Source organism: Plectropomus leopardus, chromosome 12, assembly GCF_008729295.1.
Source record: "Plectropomus leopardus isolate mb chromosome 12, YSFRI_Pleo_2.0, whole genome shotgun sequence".
NCBI classification, from domain to species: Eukaryota; Metazoa; Chordata; class Actinopteri; order Perciformes; family Serranidae; genus Plectropomus; species Plectropomus leopardus.
Window position 1 is genome coordinate 19,417,545 of NC_056474.1, and position 19,457 is coordinate 19,437,001.

Below are 19,457 nucleotides of genomic sequence, written 5' to 3' on the forward strand. Positions count from 1 at the left end.
ATATGTTCTGGTATTTGTATATGTGATCTAAGTAGCTACGGTTATCGTCAGCGGTTAGTCAACAACCCGGTTTTATGGTATCTTGATTAACCGGCTGTTTATTTCTGGAAAGAAACGTTGCTGTTGAGTTTATAAATATGTATTTTTTTGGCACTTTTACCACAAGCTGAGTGCAATTTAGTTCCATTATATTGAAGAAAAGGCAGATATCTCTGCGGTGATATCTCTAATACTCTGCAACTCGCACCAAAACAATCTAGATTGATAAATAGCACTAATGCACTAGAATAAAAAGGTCTCTGAATAGCAATACTGATGAGAAAAATGTTTTAATTTTGGAGTGCATTTTCCCTTTGAAGTTCTACTACAGCATTTCTCAAACTTTAAATGTTATCCATAGGGAAATTTCTTCAGATCCAACCAAAACAATCTTGCCGTTCACTGTGAATTATAGTCTTTACTGTATGTCATTGTGTAATCTATACAAGAACGAGATGTAAAATTGACAATACATTTATACAACTCAAAAGCAAAGCATTTAACAATAGACATGTTATCAATTTAATCAGGTGATGGAGTATAAACTGTATGACAAAAATAAAATTAGCACACTCTTCTATGAAGAGCCAGGAAAATAAAACTACACATCTCTGCTTTAAAGTCAAACTGGAGAAAATTAATTTGTCTTCTACTTTCATAAGCAGCCAAACTGCACATATACTCAGTAATCACTGAACAGCAACATGCAACAAAAGGAAAACTGCACATTACTCAACCATCAGTTGTGCCAAACATTATTGAAAATGTTGCATCAGATCAGATCAACATCAGATGACTCTATAGATGTGCAAAAAGAGAGGTTTCTAAAGGTGCAAAGCAGATAAAGCAAATAGCTTTTGTTTGTACTGACTAAACTCTGGCTTGTATCCATCCAGCGTGCAAGAATAAATTGGCTTAACAAAATGAAATACTGCATGGCTATACCGGGGAAGACAAAATCAGAGTGAATCGCTGTCTTGTTACCTGATAAAAGGGTCAGAACAAGCACAATATACATACTGTACAAATATACAAGACCTGTGAGGCATGACGCAGAGCTTCACCGACTTTATGAGCAGCAAAGAAAGACCATTTACTTAGTCCTGCTGTCAAAAGAAAATTTCCTCAATTTCTCGCAAATAAGCAACCTTTTTACGGAAATGTGATTGACAGCAGTCCTTACAAGTAGTCTACACAGCGTTACGGCCACATTGTGAATTTAAGAATACCTGTAGGTAACATCTGTTCCATAAGATATTCTGCTACCCTTGCATTTACAAAGACACATGCTGCTCATAAAATGGTGATCTAAAACTTAGAGTATGGCTACAAAATAATTAAGTCGCACTGTACAAAAACACTTTACATCTTTTAGTATTACTGTATTGGCTTGAACGTGTCTTTATTGACACACTAATGACCATTCAACTCAACAGTGGTTCATTTCTTCACCTGAATCAACAATGTAAACCAAGGGATCTCTCTAAGACATAGTGAAAACACACCTCCATTTAAGGCAATAAATCATTAAACAAAGAACATTTCTTTCAGCCCTCGTCGTATTCTTCAACAATAACAAACCCTGAATAGATGGTTAAATCAAAGCAAAGACGCAGTTTTATTTCCACATACTGTAATGACAGTAATCGCATAACAATGGGCTAAAAGAACATTTTAAGGATCATTGTCATTACGTGATTCCAAACCAAAAATTCCTAATGAGTAGGAGCCACAAAAGATGGCATGCAACTTGACCACTTACAGTAATTACTTAAATTAAAACGTGCATATCTCAGAGATGTGTGTGAATAACTGCAGCTCAAAGCTGTGTGAGTGTAGGTAAAGGAAAAACAGGGGCTGAGGAATAAGGAGGTAGATGTATGTTATTTTCAAACTAGACTGAACAAGACTGAAATCTGAGGCAGAGGTGTTTTGGAAGTAAAAAATACTGGGTGAAAGTATTAAATCGAGGAAACAAGTATTTGGTTAGGAGGAAATCTGGAGTTATTAAGACCAACTTTTTTGTGGGGGGTTAATGTCATGCCGACTGTGGTCTGAAACGTATGGATCCTTGTGTGCTTCAGTGTCAAGGCCGATATTCTGCATCTGTGTGCACATTGTGTTTGTACAGGTCAGTGTCTGCTGGGTGTGCATCGACTGCACAGCAATTCACGAATCCTCATTCAGCTCCCGACTGTCTGTTCTGGCAATTTTCCGCGGAGGCGCCGTGTTCTCCCCCTCTCCTTGATCCTGCTCTCGCTTTTTTGCTGAATTCTGATGAAGTAAGCAAGACACGCATTTAACAAACCACCACAAAACAGATATCTACTGTTCCAAACGATCTCTTTGATTACATTAACCGCCTTTAAAAACCTTTACCTTTTTGTCCCACTGTTGATGCAGATATCGCAATAGGATGTTTGTCTTCTCTGTGACAATGACTGAGGAGAAAACACAGACACTGATTGTGACATGAGCTTTAAAGATGCAGATAAGAGAAATTGCAATTAATCAGCTGTTCCCACTGAGAGTATTGATTTAATAACAAGTTGAGTAATGATTACACTCATCATAGAAGTGTAGGTGATTTTCACAATTGGAAGCCTCAAAAAGGAGATAAACACTAAGCAAAATAAATACATAAATACATAATTGGGATGTGTTCATGGGGAATATTATTTTCTAAGACACAACAACATTATTTCATCTCTTGTGAAATAAAGTAAGCAGTAGTTCCCCCTGCTCTGTAAACATTTAACAAGTCAATGCACTTACTCTGCTCCGATGGATATTCCCTGGTTGGAAGATACACTGATGGTCGGCGGTTCTAAAACAATATTGAGATCCATGTTAATCTATAAATTAGCTCAGGAAAAAAAACAGTACTATCATGACGGATTTTCTTGGATTAAAACGAATAGTTCACCCACAAATTGGCCATTTGCAAGTCAGTCATGTGGTGTTACCTTGAATTTGTGGAGATAACTTTCTTCTACAGAAATTGGTGAACATAATGACTTGTTGATTGATGGAGGACACATTTAACAACAGAGCATCAAAACGTCCGCTTACAAAGTCTTACCCAGCTCATGCAGTATAACCTGAGTCTCCTTTATCCGTTTGTACACTTACTACTTACCAAACACATGCATTTTTGCTAAAACCTTACGACTGAGCTGAAAGTGACACTTATCTTTGATAAGTAAGACTTGGACTACACTGCACAAGTTTTGTGAGTTTTGTAAACGGATGTTAAAGTATAGTTTTGTTGTATCACTAAACTGATATATTCGCTGTTTTCCTTGGAGGCATGTGAAAGCCATGTTTTCTTCGGGGATTCAAGGTAACACGGCATGACTAATTGATGTAAAAAAAAATGGTCATTTGGTGGGCGAGGTAGCTCTCAACAGACCTACATCACATCGACGTGTTTTCTTATCTGAGCATTTTGAGAACAAATAAGATAACTTACTGATGCTTTACATACAGAGTCTGCATGGAACCTGCTGAAGTTATTTTTGTTGTAGACAGGCAATCCCTTCAGGAAATCTGACTGTGAGCAGAACAGAAAAAACATGAACAAAAACATCAGTCAAGGCCACAACCACAGTCACAACTGAGTAATAAAGGACTACTCCTTACGGTATCCACTGCGTTTAACTATAACGTGGTGCTTTTGAAGTACAGACCTACAGACTCTGTTAAGGGTCTCATTTATCACATAAACCTGTTTTTTTTTTTTTTTTTTTTTTTTTAGTACAGCAACTATTTTATTGCTCTGTTCTTGACCTATTACTCTTTGAAACCTGGATTGATATCAGTTTCCTTTCACAAGCATTTAAAACATTTGAAACCTGAGAAAATGGGTTTGATTTCTTTCAAAAACATGGAAAAAAAAGGAAATGAGCAACTTGGCAAGACGCATCCTGCAAATTGCAAGGAATTAGTAAAGGGCAACAAGAAATGACCTGAAACAAGAGGCAATGAGAGATAATTATTCGACACTTATCAAAACACAGGGGAAAATCTAAAGAAAACTAAAAAAATATTAGTGATTAGTTAATTAATAACGTTATGTTATTATGGTTAGATATTTAAAATGATATAACAGAGATACATCTCATTTTAGCACTTTCTTTGAGGTTATTACCGTGTTTATTTTTTTACTTTGGCTAATTTTCAGGAAGTTTCTCGTACCCTATGCAAATTTCTTGCTAATTTTTGGGTCATTTCATTAAAATTGCTCCTTGCAGTCTTTGCATGTTCTTAAAAGGACAATTTGTTTATGATTCAAAGGGTTAACATGATGTGCCTTTGCAGCCTTTTAACGTCACTGATCGCGAGCCAATAATATACACTATTTCATTTGCAGTTGCACTTTATTCTAGTAATATATTTTATTTAATTGTGCTCTAAGCCCACGTGTTATTTACATTGTGTGAAACAAAACTGAAGATATCGTAATTTATCTTTTGTTTGGATCCTGAACTAATGACAAAGGAAAAATGTGGATCCCGTTGCTGGACCAGGTGGGAACCACTGTGGTAGTACTTACAGTACGTCCCATTTGCGACCATTTAAACATAATGTCTTTCGGAGCCGATAGTAACAAACTGTCTAACAATTAAAACTAAATAATTAAGCAGACAACCAGCGGGGATCTTACCTTCTCCATTTCTGCCAGTCACGCTCTCCGTTGGTTAACTAGCAGGTGGGAAAACGAGCAACTGCTACTGTTTAGTCAGCTAGCTAACGCTAGCTACTAAGCCTTGTTGTCTTTGTCGTAGCCGTAGATACCGGTTTGTTTACCCGTTCGACAGCTTCTTACGACCGCTATTAAACATAAACTACGTATGACTTCGATATGATCGCATCACGCCACTTAAATCGGCTAGCAACTTCCAATCATGTACGGGTAATAACACAACAACTGAACATGAACGTCCTTTGTAAGCTAACTCGCTACTAGTTCATAACTCCATTTTTGTTGTTCGTCTGTTCGGGGGCGGTTACCTTTCAAGACTCAACGCACCTGATTGGTTAAACCATGGTCGATGCGTGAAGAAAGGGAAAAAGCTGTGCCCTGATTGGCTAGAAAGTGATTATGTAACAGACCAATCCCCCAATAAGAGGGAGTTGTGGCATGAAAACAACACAAGTACTTTCCAGCATGTCTTCTTACATGTACATTTTGTATTTATCATGGGATTTGTGCATCTATCAGCTGCTGTTGCTTCTCGCGGTTCTTGGTTGAGGGGATGGGCGGACGTCGGGAAAATATAGATTTTGTAAAAGATCTGAACAGCATCCAAGAAACCTTTACTGCAGAACTCTAAATGATTGACATTAAAACTATTACTAAATGTCATAACTAATTAACAATGAGGTAATTCATCGTATTTTCTCAAAATGTCCGTTAATATGTGTTTTAAAGGCCCTATAATGTGAAAAGAAGGTGACTTTTAAATGAGCTGTCAAGATTGCTGTGAATTTGTGATGTCACAACTATAGACCAAATCACAATGTTTATTTACAATATCTTGAGGGTATAAAGCTGCTGCGTCACCTGCATATAATCACAGCACTGAGCAAACTGCCTCCATTGTTTAGTTTTAAGCCATCTACAAAAAACACTATCAGTTTAACTATATGCTGTATTTAGAATATTTTCACCACTTTACCTTGTCATAAGACAGCCCTTACCGACAGGGATTTGAAAGAACACCAAACATGTTAAAATAAGCGTTTCAGGAAGAGAATAAACACAGGTATATTCAGGCTGACTTTAAAGCATGTGATCATGCTCTAATAGCAACCCAAAATACAAGATAAACCTGAAAATCAGCATAATCTGGGACCTTTAAATGTTTTTATACAATACAGATATTGGTGTTTGGACATTATTAGGGTGTAGGTGCAAGAAGTAGCAGTTAGTACTGAAAACTCAGTTCATACCAAAAACTACCTTCAATCTTATGCTTAACCAGCAACTGTAAAATATGAGTTTAATCTGTAGATCCACTGTATATGAATCAATACCTTGTCAATTACTATAATGGAAAATTCAGGTTAAGTGAGAATCCAAATGCGACTATTTTCCTGATTGCGTTTTATCTTGGCATATAACATTATCAATTTGTGCCTTATTTTTCTCTTCTTGTCTGATCTGTACTTCTCACAACTTCTAATTTTCAACAATCTCTTGGTCACCAATAGCATACTGGGTTTGGGGCTAGTTTTTAAAATCACAAATGCAAATACATGTCGATTCTGTAGGGGTGGATTTTATTTCCAAGTCAACCAGATGACACCAATCTTTAAAGACACATTTTGTCTTTGAATCAAATTACTTCACACAGGTAAAAATAATTCATACATCCATTAACATTTAATGATTATGAACAAAAGTTTATGGATCAGAAATAACTGCATGAAACTAACAGGCTTCTTTTTACCCAAGGCAAATGCAACATGTTAGCTGAAGGCTAGTTTTCATCCTCCCGCTCGTTGTTAATGCAATGGGAAAGCCAAACCCGGCCGACACCCAGTATCACCAGTTAACCCAATACAATAGGTCTTTGCTGAACACCCTGAGCTATGCAAGCATTTCTGAACCAATGTCTGTTTTCTTGCAGGTTTCTAACAGGGTCCTTCAGTGAGAGAGTGATTTCCGTCCCTTCAACATGCGCCGTAGAATCACCTCAATGCCGCCTCGGGAGCTCAGCCTCTTGATCCAGCCGTGGGTCCTCTTACGTTTGATGTTCTTGGGCTGATACTCTGTGCCTCTCTTCTTTGTCCGCACCTGCTGGTACTGCCATGGAAGCTGTCGAAACACTCCCGAACCCTCAGCTTGTGATAAAAGGGGCCCACATCTGGAAATCTGAGGTCCTGCAGCAGCTCTGGGCACAATCCAGTTGCTGAATAATCTCTGGTGAGTGTTGCCAGTTACTGTGAGGTTCCCTGCAGGGATGCTGTTGACAGATTATAGATTAAAAATGTTATTTACAAATGTTAGTTTTAAAAGGAGCAGTGTGTAAGATTAAGAGGGATTTAATGGCATCTAGTAATGATGATTGAACATTGCTACCATGTGAAACTAACAAGTTTTCTGCGGAGGTCTCTTTCTCTCCATAACAAACAAACCCAGTGATTTACACCAGGAAAAACATAAAATAAAGCAGTTTCATGTTAACAATCAGACGCTTCGGCCTGTCTGGGATGTGCTCGCCTTTATCTAGAGTAACTTAACGTGTACTCTCCTGTTTTCTGATCCAGACGATAAGGATTTTTTACCATGAGCCAAATTAACTCCAGAGGTCTCCTCCAAAACAAACTGACCCAGTGATTTAAACAGGCTGAATAAAGTTGTTTAAAATCATTGTTTCTCCTATGTTGCTTATTGTGGAGAGGCTGCTTACTACGATGGCCGATGCAAAAATGCAAACCCATAGTTTGTCCTTTGTGGGCAACTGCAGAAACATGGCTGCACAACATGGCATAACAACATGGCAGATACCATGGACAAGGACCTGCTGCAAATGCAGATATGAATGGCTCATTCTAAGGTAACGAAAACACAACTATTTTTATTTTGGGGTCATTTGAATACAGGAAGCATATCAACTATATTACATTCAATTTCTGCTAAATTATCCCACGAAATCTTACACACTGGACCTTTAATATCAACATTATGCCACAATTACAACAAGTTGTACTACATTTATGGTAGAGGATGTCATGCCTTGGTGTCCACTAACGACACAATGATGATTTATGTGTACAGATTAAAAACACATTTTAATTACAGTAATATGGTAACACTTAGGCTACAGCAAATTCTGCCTACAGCTGTAACTGTACTGTCGGTCATAATAGGTACTTATAAACTTTGGTTTGATTATTTATCTTAAAGCTATAATATAAACAGACATCACCGAGCAATCATTTCCCATCTGTCCATCGTGCAGGTAGCAGCTAACGTTAGCCACGCTGCTAAGCTAGCTCTCCTGTGTTAGCACTGTAAACAAACATTACTGACTTTGCCGTTTGTCCAGCGTTAAATTACGTGAACTCTGTTACCTGGTGAAATTCGTTATTCCACGCAGTCGGGAGAAGGACGAGCGTATAAAGTTCATTTTTTAGATATTTATATAGTTGACACAGACATGAGAACAGTGAATGTCACAGGTCTGCCGGCCTGCCTACATGAAGCAAAATGATTGGCTCAGACTTTTCAGCCAATTAAAACGCTTGTTGCTGCGTAAGCCCTGCATTTGTGCCCTAAGTACCGCTTTTCAGGTTAAAATTGCAAGCGTTTCACCTACCGATACATTACCACATTTCAGCAGTTAAAGTATTAAATGGCGAAGATAGCAGTGCCGGTCACGGTTTGAGATCCGTGTCTGCCAGCCGTGATACAAAGGTAAGCAATGAGATTCAAATGCAGCGTTTGAAAAGCTCTGCCTGAAAGACTGTGCACAGGGTATATTGTATCAAATATTTCCAGTTACGCCTCAGCTGCTGAAGCGCCTTTCTTAATATACTTAAAATTCTCATTTTTTAAACACTGTTACTGTTCTTAGTACGTGCAGTCATCACATACTAGTACAGAACAACAGTTCACTTAACTTGCAAGTGTCACTCAAAAATGTCAAATTAATCTGTGCACCACTGCTAACTAAACATCAGTTTTTTCAAAGAGTAGCCAACATTTTTTCCCCAGTGTATACCTGTACTGTATGTACCATTTGCAGCTGAACCTTACTGTAACCAGAACTAAATGAAAGCTTTGATAGCATTATACATTACAGCAAATGTATCAATACAACAAATTAAATTGATTTAGGGACAATGTAGAAAGAAAGAAAAACAAGTCCTTTCCACCATGTCAGCGGCCATTCAAACACTCCTGTGTGTCACAGCATGTCATAGGCCAACTTAACATCTGGTCAGTGTCCTTGTATTAATTTTCTGTGGGAAAAAAACCTTTTTGCATGGTGATACCACCCCCCTCATGCTTCTGCTGAGACGTCTTCACATATGCTTGAAAGGTTATATTTGGATACATTATTTTTGATGTGAGGATTTATTCAATGAGCATGTGAAGAGACAGTTAGTATTTGCATCACTGGGTATGTTGAATATATCTGTACAAATACAGATTAATTCTATATTTTGTTTATTAACTTGTATCCCCATTAACCACTACCAAGGTACAGCTTCAACTACTCTTCCTGGGGTCCACACAAGTTAACATTATAACATAATGTACAACAACTATTCAATTAAATACACAAGGCAAAAGAGAAAAAACGACAAACAATAAAAAAGGCAAACTACAAGAATGACAAATCAACAACAATGAAACTGAAAATGTCAGTAATTACAACAATGACCACAAGAAAGCGATAGTATATCTCCAAAGTAAATAAAACATTTGATACAGCTAAATACTAATAGTACTAACAGCACATATAGTGACTGACAAAATAAAATGATCTCATGAGTTCCTCATTAATAATCATACGATAATAGTAAGAAATATGAGAGAATGAGGTGTAAGAAAATATAGTGTTTTGACAATATAATCGAAGATCATTCTCGACTTGGTAGGTACAATACAAGATTTATACAGTCATAATGATGATTATTATTAAAAACATTGAACATAGGCTTAGACCAGATAAATCACAGTAGGCCTATGTAATAAAAAAGATAAAATTAATAAAAGATGGATAAGCTCTAGACAAACAACAAAATTACTGTGAACATAAAACTTTATGTAAAAGTAGTTTTTGAGGTGTGATTTAAAAGAAGATACTGAGTTTGCCAACTTAAGTTCCTCATAGGGAGTTGCATCGCTGCTGTGTTTATTATACTAGTTGTCATTTGAGTGCCATTTAGTCTCAAAAATGAAAAAAAAAAATGCTCTTGCAATGCGCTGTTTTAAAAGGGCAAAAATTTCTATAGGCTGTCTGGCATGTTAATTGGCCTAATTGATTTTTGAACCCTTTAATTAAAACACCAGCGTGTGTCATGCATAAACATAAAGCATTGTTTGTTATTTACATCGGCTGTCACACAGTAACAGATAGTACACAGTTGTTCCCCTGCAGGCTCTCCGCCCCATAAACGTCACAACTGGCAATTCAGTGACAGGCACCGGGCTGTCCCACTGTCCCACTAGTACCAATATGTTGATGCGAGATCAAGGGTAACAGAGGGACCCAGCACATCTTAATCTAATTGGTTAAATGTCACTTCTGCCTTCAGTGACGCAGCAACTGCAATAACACGATTTTTAGGTGTCAGGTTATGATGATGCAGTGAAGGTGATAATGCGGGAATACACATTTAGGCCCGATCGTCTGTTTCGATAATTAGCCGGACAATCATTTTATAATTTCTGTCACTCTCAATAACCGCAAGCACGTGCACGCACACACGCACGCATCTTGCTATTCTGTCAGCCCTGGCAACAAGGAAACAAGCCTCTCCCATTGGCCTCCTCTCGGTGTTGAGCTGTCTTCTATTCGCCCTCCTCACTGCCACTCAGCAGCGAAAATGCCCGAAGACTGCTGCTGCTGCTGCGGATACAAGGGCAGCAGGGCTGGGTAGGGTCTGGCCTGAGTGCGCAGTGGATGCTGAGAGGAGGAGAAAAAACATTGTTATCGTTATGGGTATCTTATTGAGATGCAACTGCCACACGTTGATGGATGCATGCGTTATCATCAAGCCAAACCCCTCCGTGCACTGTGATAGAAGTCTAATGAGGCCAATAAGAAGCTTTTACTATTTTGCAGCATCTCTAGCGTAGACAAATTGTTGCACCAAATGCAACGTTTTCTCAGATCAGTTTCGTCGGCCCTCATCTGTCGGTGAAGATTGCCAATCACCCTCAATCATCAGTAATCCTGCAGGTAAGGAGTCGATTTTTATTGCATTATGTTGTCTAATTAGCTAGTGTTTGTTGTGCACCAGTCAGCATGTAGTCATCGATTCACAGCTGCACAATGATTGCATGCATTTTTTGTGTGACAGGGCAAAAATAATAGATCTATCAATAATACATGCGCAGGGATTATGGCCCTATGCACCAGATTACTACGGATTTTTAACCTTTACTATTTGTTATGCGAGGCCAGTAATTAGGCCTCTGCGTAGATGCCTTTTATTATGTTATGAAACATGATACTTTATGATGCACTTCAAATTATTGAAGTACTATTGCAGTTTATGGTTTCAAATTTTGGAAACATGAGCTTGCAGAACCAGCTAAACTATAGAAAATATGTGCATTCGGTCCTATTTAAATAGAAAATAGTTGATAATGGTGTCATTTTTGTTGCAAATGTAGGCTACGCATTTCATGTGCAGATAACACGTCAGACTGCGCCGCACTGTATCGTTTGATGTGGAAACAGCAGCACACTATGTACCAAAATGTGTGTTACTACAAGACTTGGCAGACATGTCAACCTACATATTCTGCATTGCAGACAAAAAATCATCATGGATGAGTAACCTTCAGCCTGTTTGATAGTGTGGATGCACAGGTCCACTTGCTCCCCTCAGCCATATTCAAATCCTGGTTGACCGCGTTGATGGATTGTAGGTCAGGAGGAGAATCCCTGATTTTACATCACTGGGCTGTTGGCCAGCCCTGATGTAGTTAGCTTTGTGATTATGATGTTGTGGCATCTTAACAAGAGGGTTATTCAAACTGTTTTAGAAGTGCTCAAGACTTTCACCTTTACCTCATCATATATCATTTATAGTTGATGTGGCTGAACTGACTGAAATATAACTAAATGACAGACAGGCTTCACAGTGGGGGAACCATCATAAATCGATATATAGATAGATGGCTGGATGATAATAAGGACACGCTGCAAAAGTAATACCTCGATGCTGCGTGTGGATGTTTGTGCAAAGACAAGCGTCTTCTCGGTCAACGTTCATTTGGCTCCAGGGTGTAACTGGATAGCTAATGATGCACTGACCTTCAGACTATCCTGTCACCACCAATAACACCACACAGACACAGGCACACGTGAACCCTGCTGTGCAGATTTACACTACACTCTGCATTTTCTCCTCACTGCAGTGCCAAACATCTGAAGGACAGGGCATTAAATGTCTGTTTCATTAATTTGCTTTAGTATAGTCCTGAAGGGACAGTTCACCCCAAAATCAAAAAACCTCTTGCCTGTAGGTCTGTTTATCAGTCTAGATTGTTTGGTGTGAGTTGCTCAATAGCAGTGTCTCTTTCCAAAAATCATGGCCCGGTTACCCGAGATAATCCACAACCTTTTTGAGCATTTTCACTCCAAAACAATTAATCTAGATTGATAAATAGCACTACAGGTAGGAGGAAAAATTTCTAGTTTTGATTTTGGGGGGAACTTTCTCTTCAACCTTGCTTTTTTAACCAAGAAATGATTGCATATGTAGATTACATTAGATTTAACTTTATTGTAAGAGCCACTTAATCAAATATTTTATTTATCGTCATGGCACAGAGTACAGGTACTGAGAAAACAAAATGCAGTAGAATCTAACCAGAGGTGCAAAAAGATGTGAAGTGCTGATTAATGAACAGTAAGATATAGAATTGATATAGAGGGTTAGGATTACATTATGAAACATGTACAGCATTTGCAGTGAGCAGAGCAGGTAACAGTTTAAGTTAAAAAAAAACATAGTGTAGGTGTAAGTAATAGTAAGAATTATACACAGAATAAACTTTGCTAAAGATCTGACAGATGTACTGTTTATTGTAAATTGATAGATGGATGTTGAATAGAATCTGCATGTGGAGGGGATTAGAGGTGATGAAATATGGGTTGTTTGAATATATGAATTTTATAAAAAATCTCAAGAAAATCTTTACTAACATGACCATGCATTCATGATGAAGAAATCTCTCTTATTTGTCTGCACAGCTGCAGGTCCTTCAAATGTTTTAGAATTGTTTATTTTCAGTTGTATAAATTTTAGGCCTTCAGAGTCATTTGATTGTCCTAAGTTTGAATTTGTTAGGTTTTATTGCCACAAACAATTTATGTAATTTCACTGACCAATCTTTTTCTTTTTGTCAAAATGAGTCAAGCTTTTCTGCATAAACATCCACACCTTTGATGTAACAAATCTTTAAACCTACCCCTGAACATAGTACTGTCTTTTCACTTTTTACTTCAACTTACCTTAACCATATTCCATCATTAAAACCTACATCTGCATGGGACCACATATAGCTTACCTACCTTGATATTTACATCTATGGATAAAAAAATTGATTTGGCCAAAAATCATTATTTAATTTTGTTAAGAAATTATCTGAGAGATTTGGAAAATCATTAGATTTAAGTATCTGACACCTGTAGACACCCTAAATTTATACTATTAAAGCAAATTTATCTAAATTATCCTTTGATTTTATTTAGTCTCTCAAGATGTTTAGATGCTATGCATTCTTATTAATTATATTAATAACGAAGCATGATTGAAGCCGTGATCTAAACGTGTCACATAATATAAGCAGTCATATAAAATCTGCCCTTTAGGGAGTACTGTGCATACTGTGCTCTGTTTCTGTAACCAGGAAGCAATAAAGCCATGTACCATGTTGGTGTGACTCTTCCCACTCTGTTTCCTAGAGATAACCAGCCTGTGCTTGCACAGAAACTGAGGACTCGTGATGCTTTATTTGCACAGCTGCCAAAATGCAGTTTCGCTGCGGCTGGACCTGTGCAGGAAAGAATCAGCCTAGCCAGGAAAAGCTGCTGTCATACAATTATGAGACATACAGTTTGCAGGCATGTACACAGTCATGCCATATGACTGATGGTTCCTATTTATATATTCGTATCCTGGTTCTCATCATGTGAAAAGTAGGGGTTATTAATAGTCTAGGTTGGCATGTGAATGGCCGGTCGTCAGCGACATTGAAACTGTAGAAGGCTACAGCACAAGTTTTGTTTTTGTTGTCTGTTTTTGAACTTGGAATCTCTGAATGTGGAGCTGCTTTGTCACTGAGGTGAGTGCGTTTGTCAAGCTTTACAAAGGCTGTGGGAGTTGCATTTATAATGGCTATAATATTTTAAATTTGCATTGTAGTTTTGTGCCATCTGAACAGAAAGCGTCTTGGCTCTTGCTGTGTTTCATTTCACTTAGTGCTGACTGCAGTCTGATGAAAGGATACAGAGGAGTGTTTCACCGTAGCTGCGTTGCTAGGAAACAGCTTGGGTTCAATTTTATAGGAACCAAGCTGGGACCCAGTTTCTCCCTGTTGAGCTGTTGACATTCGCCAACGCTGCAACAGGAAACAAACTTGAAAACATGTTTTCAGTGAGAAAAAATGTGTTGTGAGAAGCTAGAGAACAAGCCTCACAAACATGACCTATTTTTCCATTTTGTACTTTGAAAAAATAAAATAGAATTCAAATGAAACATCTGAGTGATGATGTGCTTTGTTGTCTCTATGTGATGTGTCTGCAGGGAAGCACAATGCTGACCAGTATCACTGAAGGGATACTGTGCTGCCTGACTGGGAAGGCTGCCAGTCTGGTCTTGCCCCTGGAGTCGTCAGAACCCTCTGATGGTTTTGAGTTTGTGGAGGTGAAACCTGGGAGGGTTCTGCGAGTTCGGCACATCGTCCCAGAGCGCCAACCCGTAGTGACGGAAGAGCAAGTTGGAGAAAAAGAGAAGACGGATGTCGATGATGATGATTGTTCTCTTGAGGATCATAACGAGAGCAGTACGGGCAGCAGTGTCCACTGCAAGAGGAAGATCACAGTCTACCGCAACGGACAGCTGGTGATTGAGAACCTTGGTGATGTTTTGCACTCTGAGATTCTGCAGTGTCAGGATGGAGATCTGGAGCCTTGCAGCACTGTAGAAGTGGAGCTGGCTGACTACAAAGAAATGCCCTCTTCTCCAGACCCCAACCCTGCTCCTCCACCAGTTCCTCCACCCCTTGGGGAACAGAAACCTGCTCCACCACCTCGCCGCCGCCGTCGTAAGCCCAAGCGCACTGTGCAAATCGACTCCAGGAGGGTTATCTCGAGCTGCAAGGGGACGCACTCGGATGTAGCGCTGTTCTTCGTGCATGGTGTTGGAGGTTCTCTGGACATTTGGGGCAGCCAGCTGGACTTCTTTTCTCGGCTGGGTTACGAGGTCATCGCGCCTGACCTGGCGGGCCATGGAGCCAGCACTGCTCCTCAGATTGCAGCAGCTTATACTTTTTACGCCCTTGCAGAGGACCTTCGTGCAATCTTTAAGAGATATGCCCGTAAACGAAACATTCTCATCGGCCATTCATATGGGTGAGGATTTGTGACATACTTTTGTTATGAATAACTCACAATATTGATTTATATATCTGATATTGATTAACAAGCTGTTGTTAACGTGCTGTACCCATCTCATTATATATCTTACAGTGTGTCATTTTGCACCTTTCTGGCCCACGAATATCCTGATCTGGTCCACAAGGTGGTAATGATCAATGGAGGGGGTCCCACAGCTCTGGAGCCCAGCCTTTGTTCCATCTTCCAGTTGCCATCTTGTGTCCTGCACTGTCTGTCACCTTGCCTGGCCTGGAGCTTCCTCAAGTAAGATTTGAACAGTGCCAAAAATGACTCAAAAAGCAGTGACACACCACAGTTACTTCTCTCATGGCAGACAAAAAAAGCATTGCTTAATGATGTCAAAATAGAAAAAACACATAAAAATGTCTCCCTCTCTTCTACTAACAGAGCTGGATTTGCCCGTCAGGGTGCCAAAGAAAAGCAGCTGTTGAAGCAGGGCAATGCCTTCAATGTGTCTCCGTTTGTCCTTCGAGCCATGATGAGCGGTCAGTACTGGCCTGAAGGGGACGAGGTCTACCATGCCGAGCTCACTGTGCCCATCCTTCTGGTTCATGGCATGTGTGACAAGTTTGTGCCCATGGATGAGGACCAGCGCATGGCAGAGGTAAAGTACATCTTCCTACTGTGTGTGAATGATTTATTATGTGATGTTTAAAGCTTTTATAAAAATCACTGCATCCACAAAGTGTGATGGGAGACAGGTAGTCTATGAAGAAAATCATGTTCCTCCTACCTCTATTGCCTCTAATGGCATTTGCTAGAATCTACTACAGCACAGCGAAAACAACCAATCAGAGCAGAGCAGTCTCTAACACAAATGTCAATCATGTCAATCACTGCTCATGAACTGGCAAACTAGGCTTTGCTGTTTAAATATGAATCAAAATTCTGTAACTGCATCGCCAATTTCTCACCTGAATTGTTTTCAGACACATTTTAGTGTACTGTCTAGCTGTAAAATGGGAAAGTTTGTTATCCGGCTGGCATGTTGGTAATATTCGGGGTACGCACCAGGGACTGCCCACCGACTCTGAGCAACACTTGCAAGTTGGGGAAGTGCTTGGTCTGTTTTCTAGTGGGAAAAATATTGTGGTCGGATTGCAATCTTTCTCATTTTACTGTCAAACAATACACTAAAATATGTTTCCAGGGCGGGAAATAGGCAGTGCAGTAACAGAATCTTGGTTCATATTTGAGAGCAGTTCATGAGCAGTGATTGACGTGCTGTCTCTGTGTTATGGACTCCTCAGCTCTGATTTGTTTTTTTCGGCCATTAGAGCACTACAAGGAGGCTGATGAAATGAATGTTTTTTTCACATATCATCTTACTGGATGTGGTGACAGTTTCAGCTAAAATGACAAAAAGTTATTTTTATAAACATGAAAAACTGTATATCATGTTTGCACTATTGTGTTAACAAGTGTAATGTTTTGCATTCATTTTGGCTTCCTTTCTAGATCCTTTTGTTTGCATTCCTAAAAGTCATTGAGGAGGGAAGTCACATGGTCATGATGGAGTGCCCCGACACGGTCAACACCCTCCTCCACGAGTTTTTTCTATGGGAGCCTGACATGTCCAGAAAAGACAGCAGCAAGACAGACACAGCTCTCAGTGACACTTTCCACACACTGAAAATCAATAAGCCTGTGGACAAATAACCAAGGAGGACTTTAGTTTTATTATGGAACCAAGGAGAAGGCCTTTTTCGGCATGTGTTCTTTAAGGCTGCTCCCAGGCTGAGAGCTGTTATTAATAGGGCCACATCTTAAGGATGCAGACGGCCAGTGGTGCTCCAAGATAAAGCAGGACTTAGGCCTGGTGCCGACCTGAGGACGATGGATTGGACATAAAGATGAGAGGATGAGAGGAGTGGATGAAAATACACAGTCAGTGTGTGCTTCGCTTTTTGATACCAGTTTGTGCTCCATCGCGTCACGTTTGCAAAACGACACAACACCTGGAGGATTTTTGTCCATTCGCGATTTGTGTATGAAATGTATCGGGCGAAGAACCAACTACAACAAGATGCAAAACACATAAAATCCATGAAATGGTGTGTGAATTGCCTCAATTATATCTGAAATATTCCGTACAGAACTGCAGAGCTTCTGTTCTGGTTTTACAAAATGGTTATTTACTTAACGTTGGGCCCATCTGACATCTGCTTTCAGCGGGAAACAAGCAGAATGATATAAACTGAGTAATTGCAGATCTGTTTGCCAGAATGATGGTGAAGGATGGTTTATTATACTGAAGTGGACTGGATACTAGTAGAACATGGGTTAAAGACATTAAGTAAATAGTAATGTACACGCAAAATGTAATTAATAACTGCACAACATGCATACATAAACTTCATAATGAAAGAAGGAGAAACTGAAAAGTATTTTCACCTTCAATCCAGCCACCTATTACTGTAACCACATCCTTACAATGTGCAGTTTACACCATCTCTAACATGAAGACTCACAGTCACAGCTTTTATCATTAAAATTGGCTCATCCATTTCAAAATTACAGAAATGTATTTTCCATATATTGAACTGTAATATCAAATCTAAATCCAAAAAGCTATGTGTGTCTATGTCAAGCACAATGTAACCAATACATCAGTTCATAGTTGCATGAAAATTAATATTCAATGAGAGATTTCTGTGAACAGATGTAAACAAACATGGATGCCAAAAGGTTCTCCGCCTTTATTCTAGCAGCCATTTTTTCTGCAGTAGTATACGTATAATATCCTAAGGATACAAACTACCAAGGCCCTGCATGAGTTCAGAATATGAAAAGGTATGAGAGTTGTGTCAGACAATATGTTCTTATATTGAAAAATCCCCTGTGCACTTCTCTTTAAACGAATGAGTGTTCTTTTTAACGTGCAAGTATTATTTTTGCCTTTATTTTGAAATAACAGCAACTGCCATAACAAACTGTGGTTGTATTGACCGCTTTAAGCTGCTGAGTGTGATCCTTTACTACTCTCCAGTCCATCCTATTTATCTAATAGTGTCAGACCGAAAGAATGAACTCAATATTAAGGTCACTGAAAGACATTCATTCATGGGTGCTGCTTTGTCTCACACTGGGACAGTAAGGTGCGGGTAAAAGCACAGTCTAATATGCTCCGTGACAGTGCGTATCTGTTGACTGGATACTGTTTTGAGAAGCTTGAGGTGTAAACTAGTGGATTTGAGACTGGGTGTCCAAAATCAAATCTGAGTCGGTCAAAGGAGGGACATTTGTACTGACCATGCTGGTCTGTTATATATGCATTTTGACAGGATGCTGATGCAACATGGCTGGTCTTATGCAACTGGAACAAAATGGAGAAAAATAGAGTGGGAATAAACTGACTTGGCACTGACATCTCAAAAATCTTATATATTCCCTATGGACTTTCCAAAAACCAACAAGTGCTGCTGATGCAATGTACTGTATTGTCTCCTTTGGTGTAAAAGGTCAGTAAAACTGTATGGACTACAGGGTGCACATGTACTTCCTCTTATGCTAAAAGTGTGCATATACAAATTGTCAGTGCTCATATGTGCTATATCTTTTTGTGGTTAACAAAATGTGTTAATGTTATTGTTGCATTTATCCATGGAAATCATAATATATGCACTGCCTGAATGTAGATGCATATAACATTATATAGCCTATCGAAACTGTTGGATTCAGTGTATGAATGTGCCTTTCCTGGCATGAAATAAAAACCAATGTTCACAGTCTACAGGTGGCTTTGCTTGTTTGTTTGACATATAGACTTTTTTTGCTCAATGAGTGTTGGATAATAATTTTGCTAATTTCATTTAAAAAAGCAGGGTGGAGGGTACAATCATCCAAAAAAACTTTTACAGGTGCTGGATCAAAAAAATCAAACTAAGGCAAGAATCAGACAAGAGATCCGCACACTGTATCAAAAGGTCCCAGTAACTGCAACTGTGCAATGTTTCGATCTTTGTTAGACACTGTCAACTTACTTTCATCGATGCAATTTAAACACACAAAAAATGCAGGAATGTCTGAAAAAAAGGTAGGTGG

At 39.0% G+C, this 19,457-nt stretch overlaps 3 protein-coding genes across 3 annotated transcripts; 1 reads left to right on the forward strand and 2 right to left on the reverse strand.

Annotated features, from left to right (window-relative positions):
* Positions 1-313: 313 nt before the first annotated feature.
* LOC121951492 (DET1- and DDB1-associated protein 1-like) lies at positions 314-5,020 on the reverse strand. The gene is made up of 5 exons (XM_042497826.1): positions 4,706-5,020; positions 3,512-3,592; positions 2,815-2,866; positions 2,419-2,480; positions 314-2,313 (listed from the first exon to the last, which is right to left on the reverse strand). The coding sequence occupies exons 1-5, from the start codon at positions 4,712-4,714 to the stop codon at positions 2,209-2,211; spliced, it is 309 nt and encodes a 102-aa protein (XP_042353760.1). The 5' UTR covers positions 4,715-5,020; the 3' UTR covers positions 314-2,208.
* Positions 5,021-6,303: 1,283 nt separating this feature from the next.
* mrpl34 (mitochondrial ribosomal protein L34) lies at positions 6,304-8,238 on the reverse strand. The gene is made up of 2 exons (XM_042498349.1): positions 8,122-8,238; positions 6,304-7,010 (listed from the first exon to the last, which is right to left on the reverse strand). Exons 1-2 carry the CDS (start codon positions 8,175-8,177, stop codon positions 6,692-6,694), a joined length of 375 nt encoding a protein of 124 aa, XP_042354283.1. The 5' UTR covers positions 8,178-8,238; the 3' UTR covers positions 6,304-6,691.
* A 2,378-nt stretch (positions 8,239-10,616) lies between these two features.
* On the forward strand, positions 10,617-19,134 carry abhd8a (abhydrolase domain containing 8a). Its single transcript, XM_042498057.1, has 5 exons — positions 10,617-10,961; positions 14,542-15,368; positions 15,486-15,656; positions 15,801-16,017; positions 16,872-19,134. The coding sequence occupies exons 2-5, from the start codon at positions 14,551-14,553 to the stop codon at positions 17,070-17,072; spliced, it is 1,407 nt and encodes a 468-aa protein (XP_042353991.1). The 5' UTR covers positions 10,617-10,961; positions 14,542-14,550; the 3' UTR covers positions 17,073-19,134.
* The last annotated feature ends 323 nt before the right edge of the window (positions 19,135-19,457 follow it).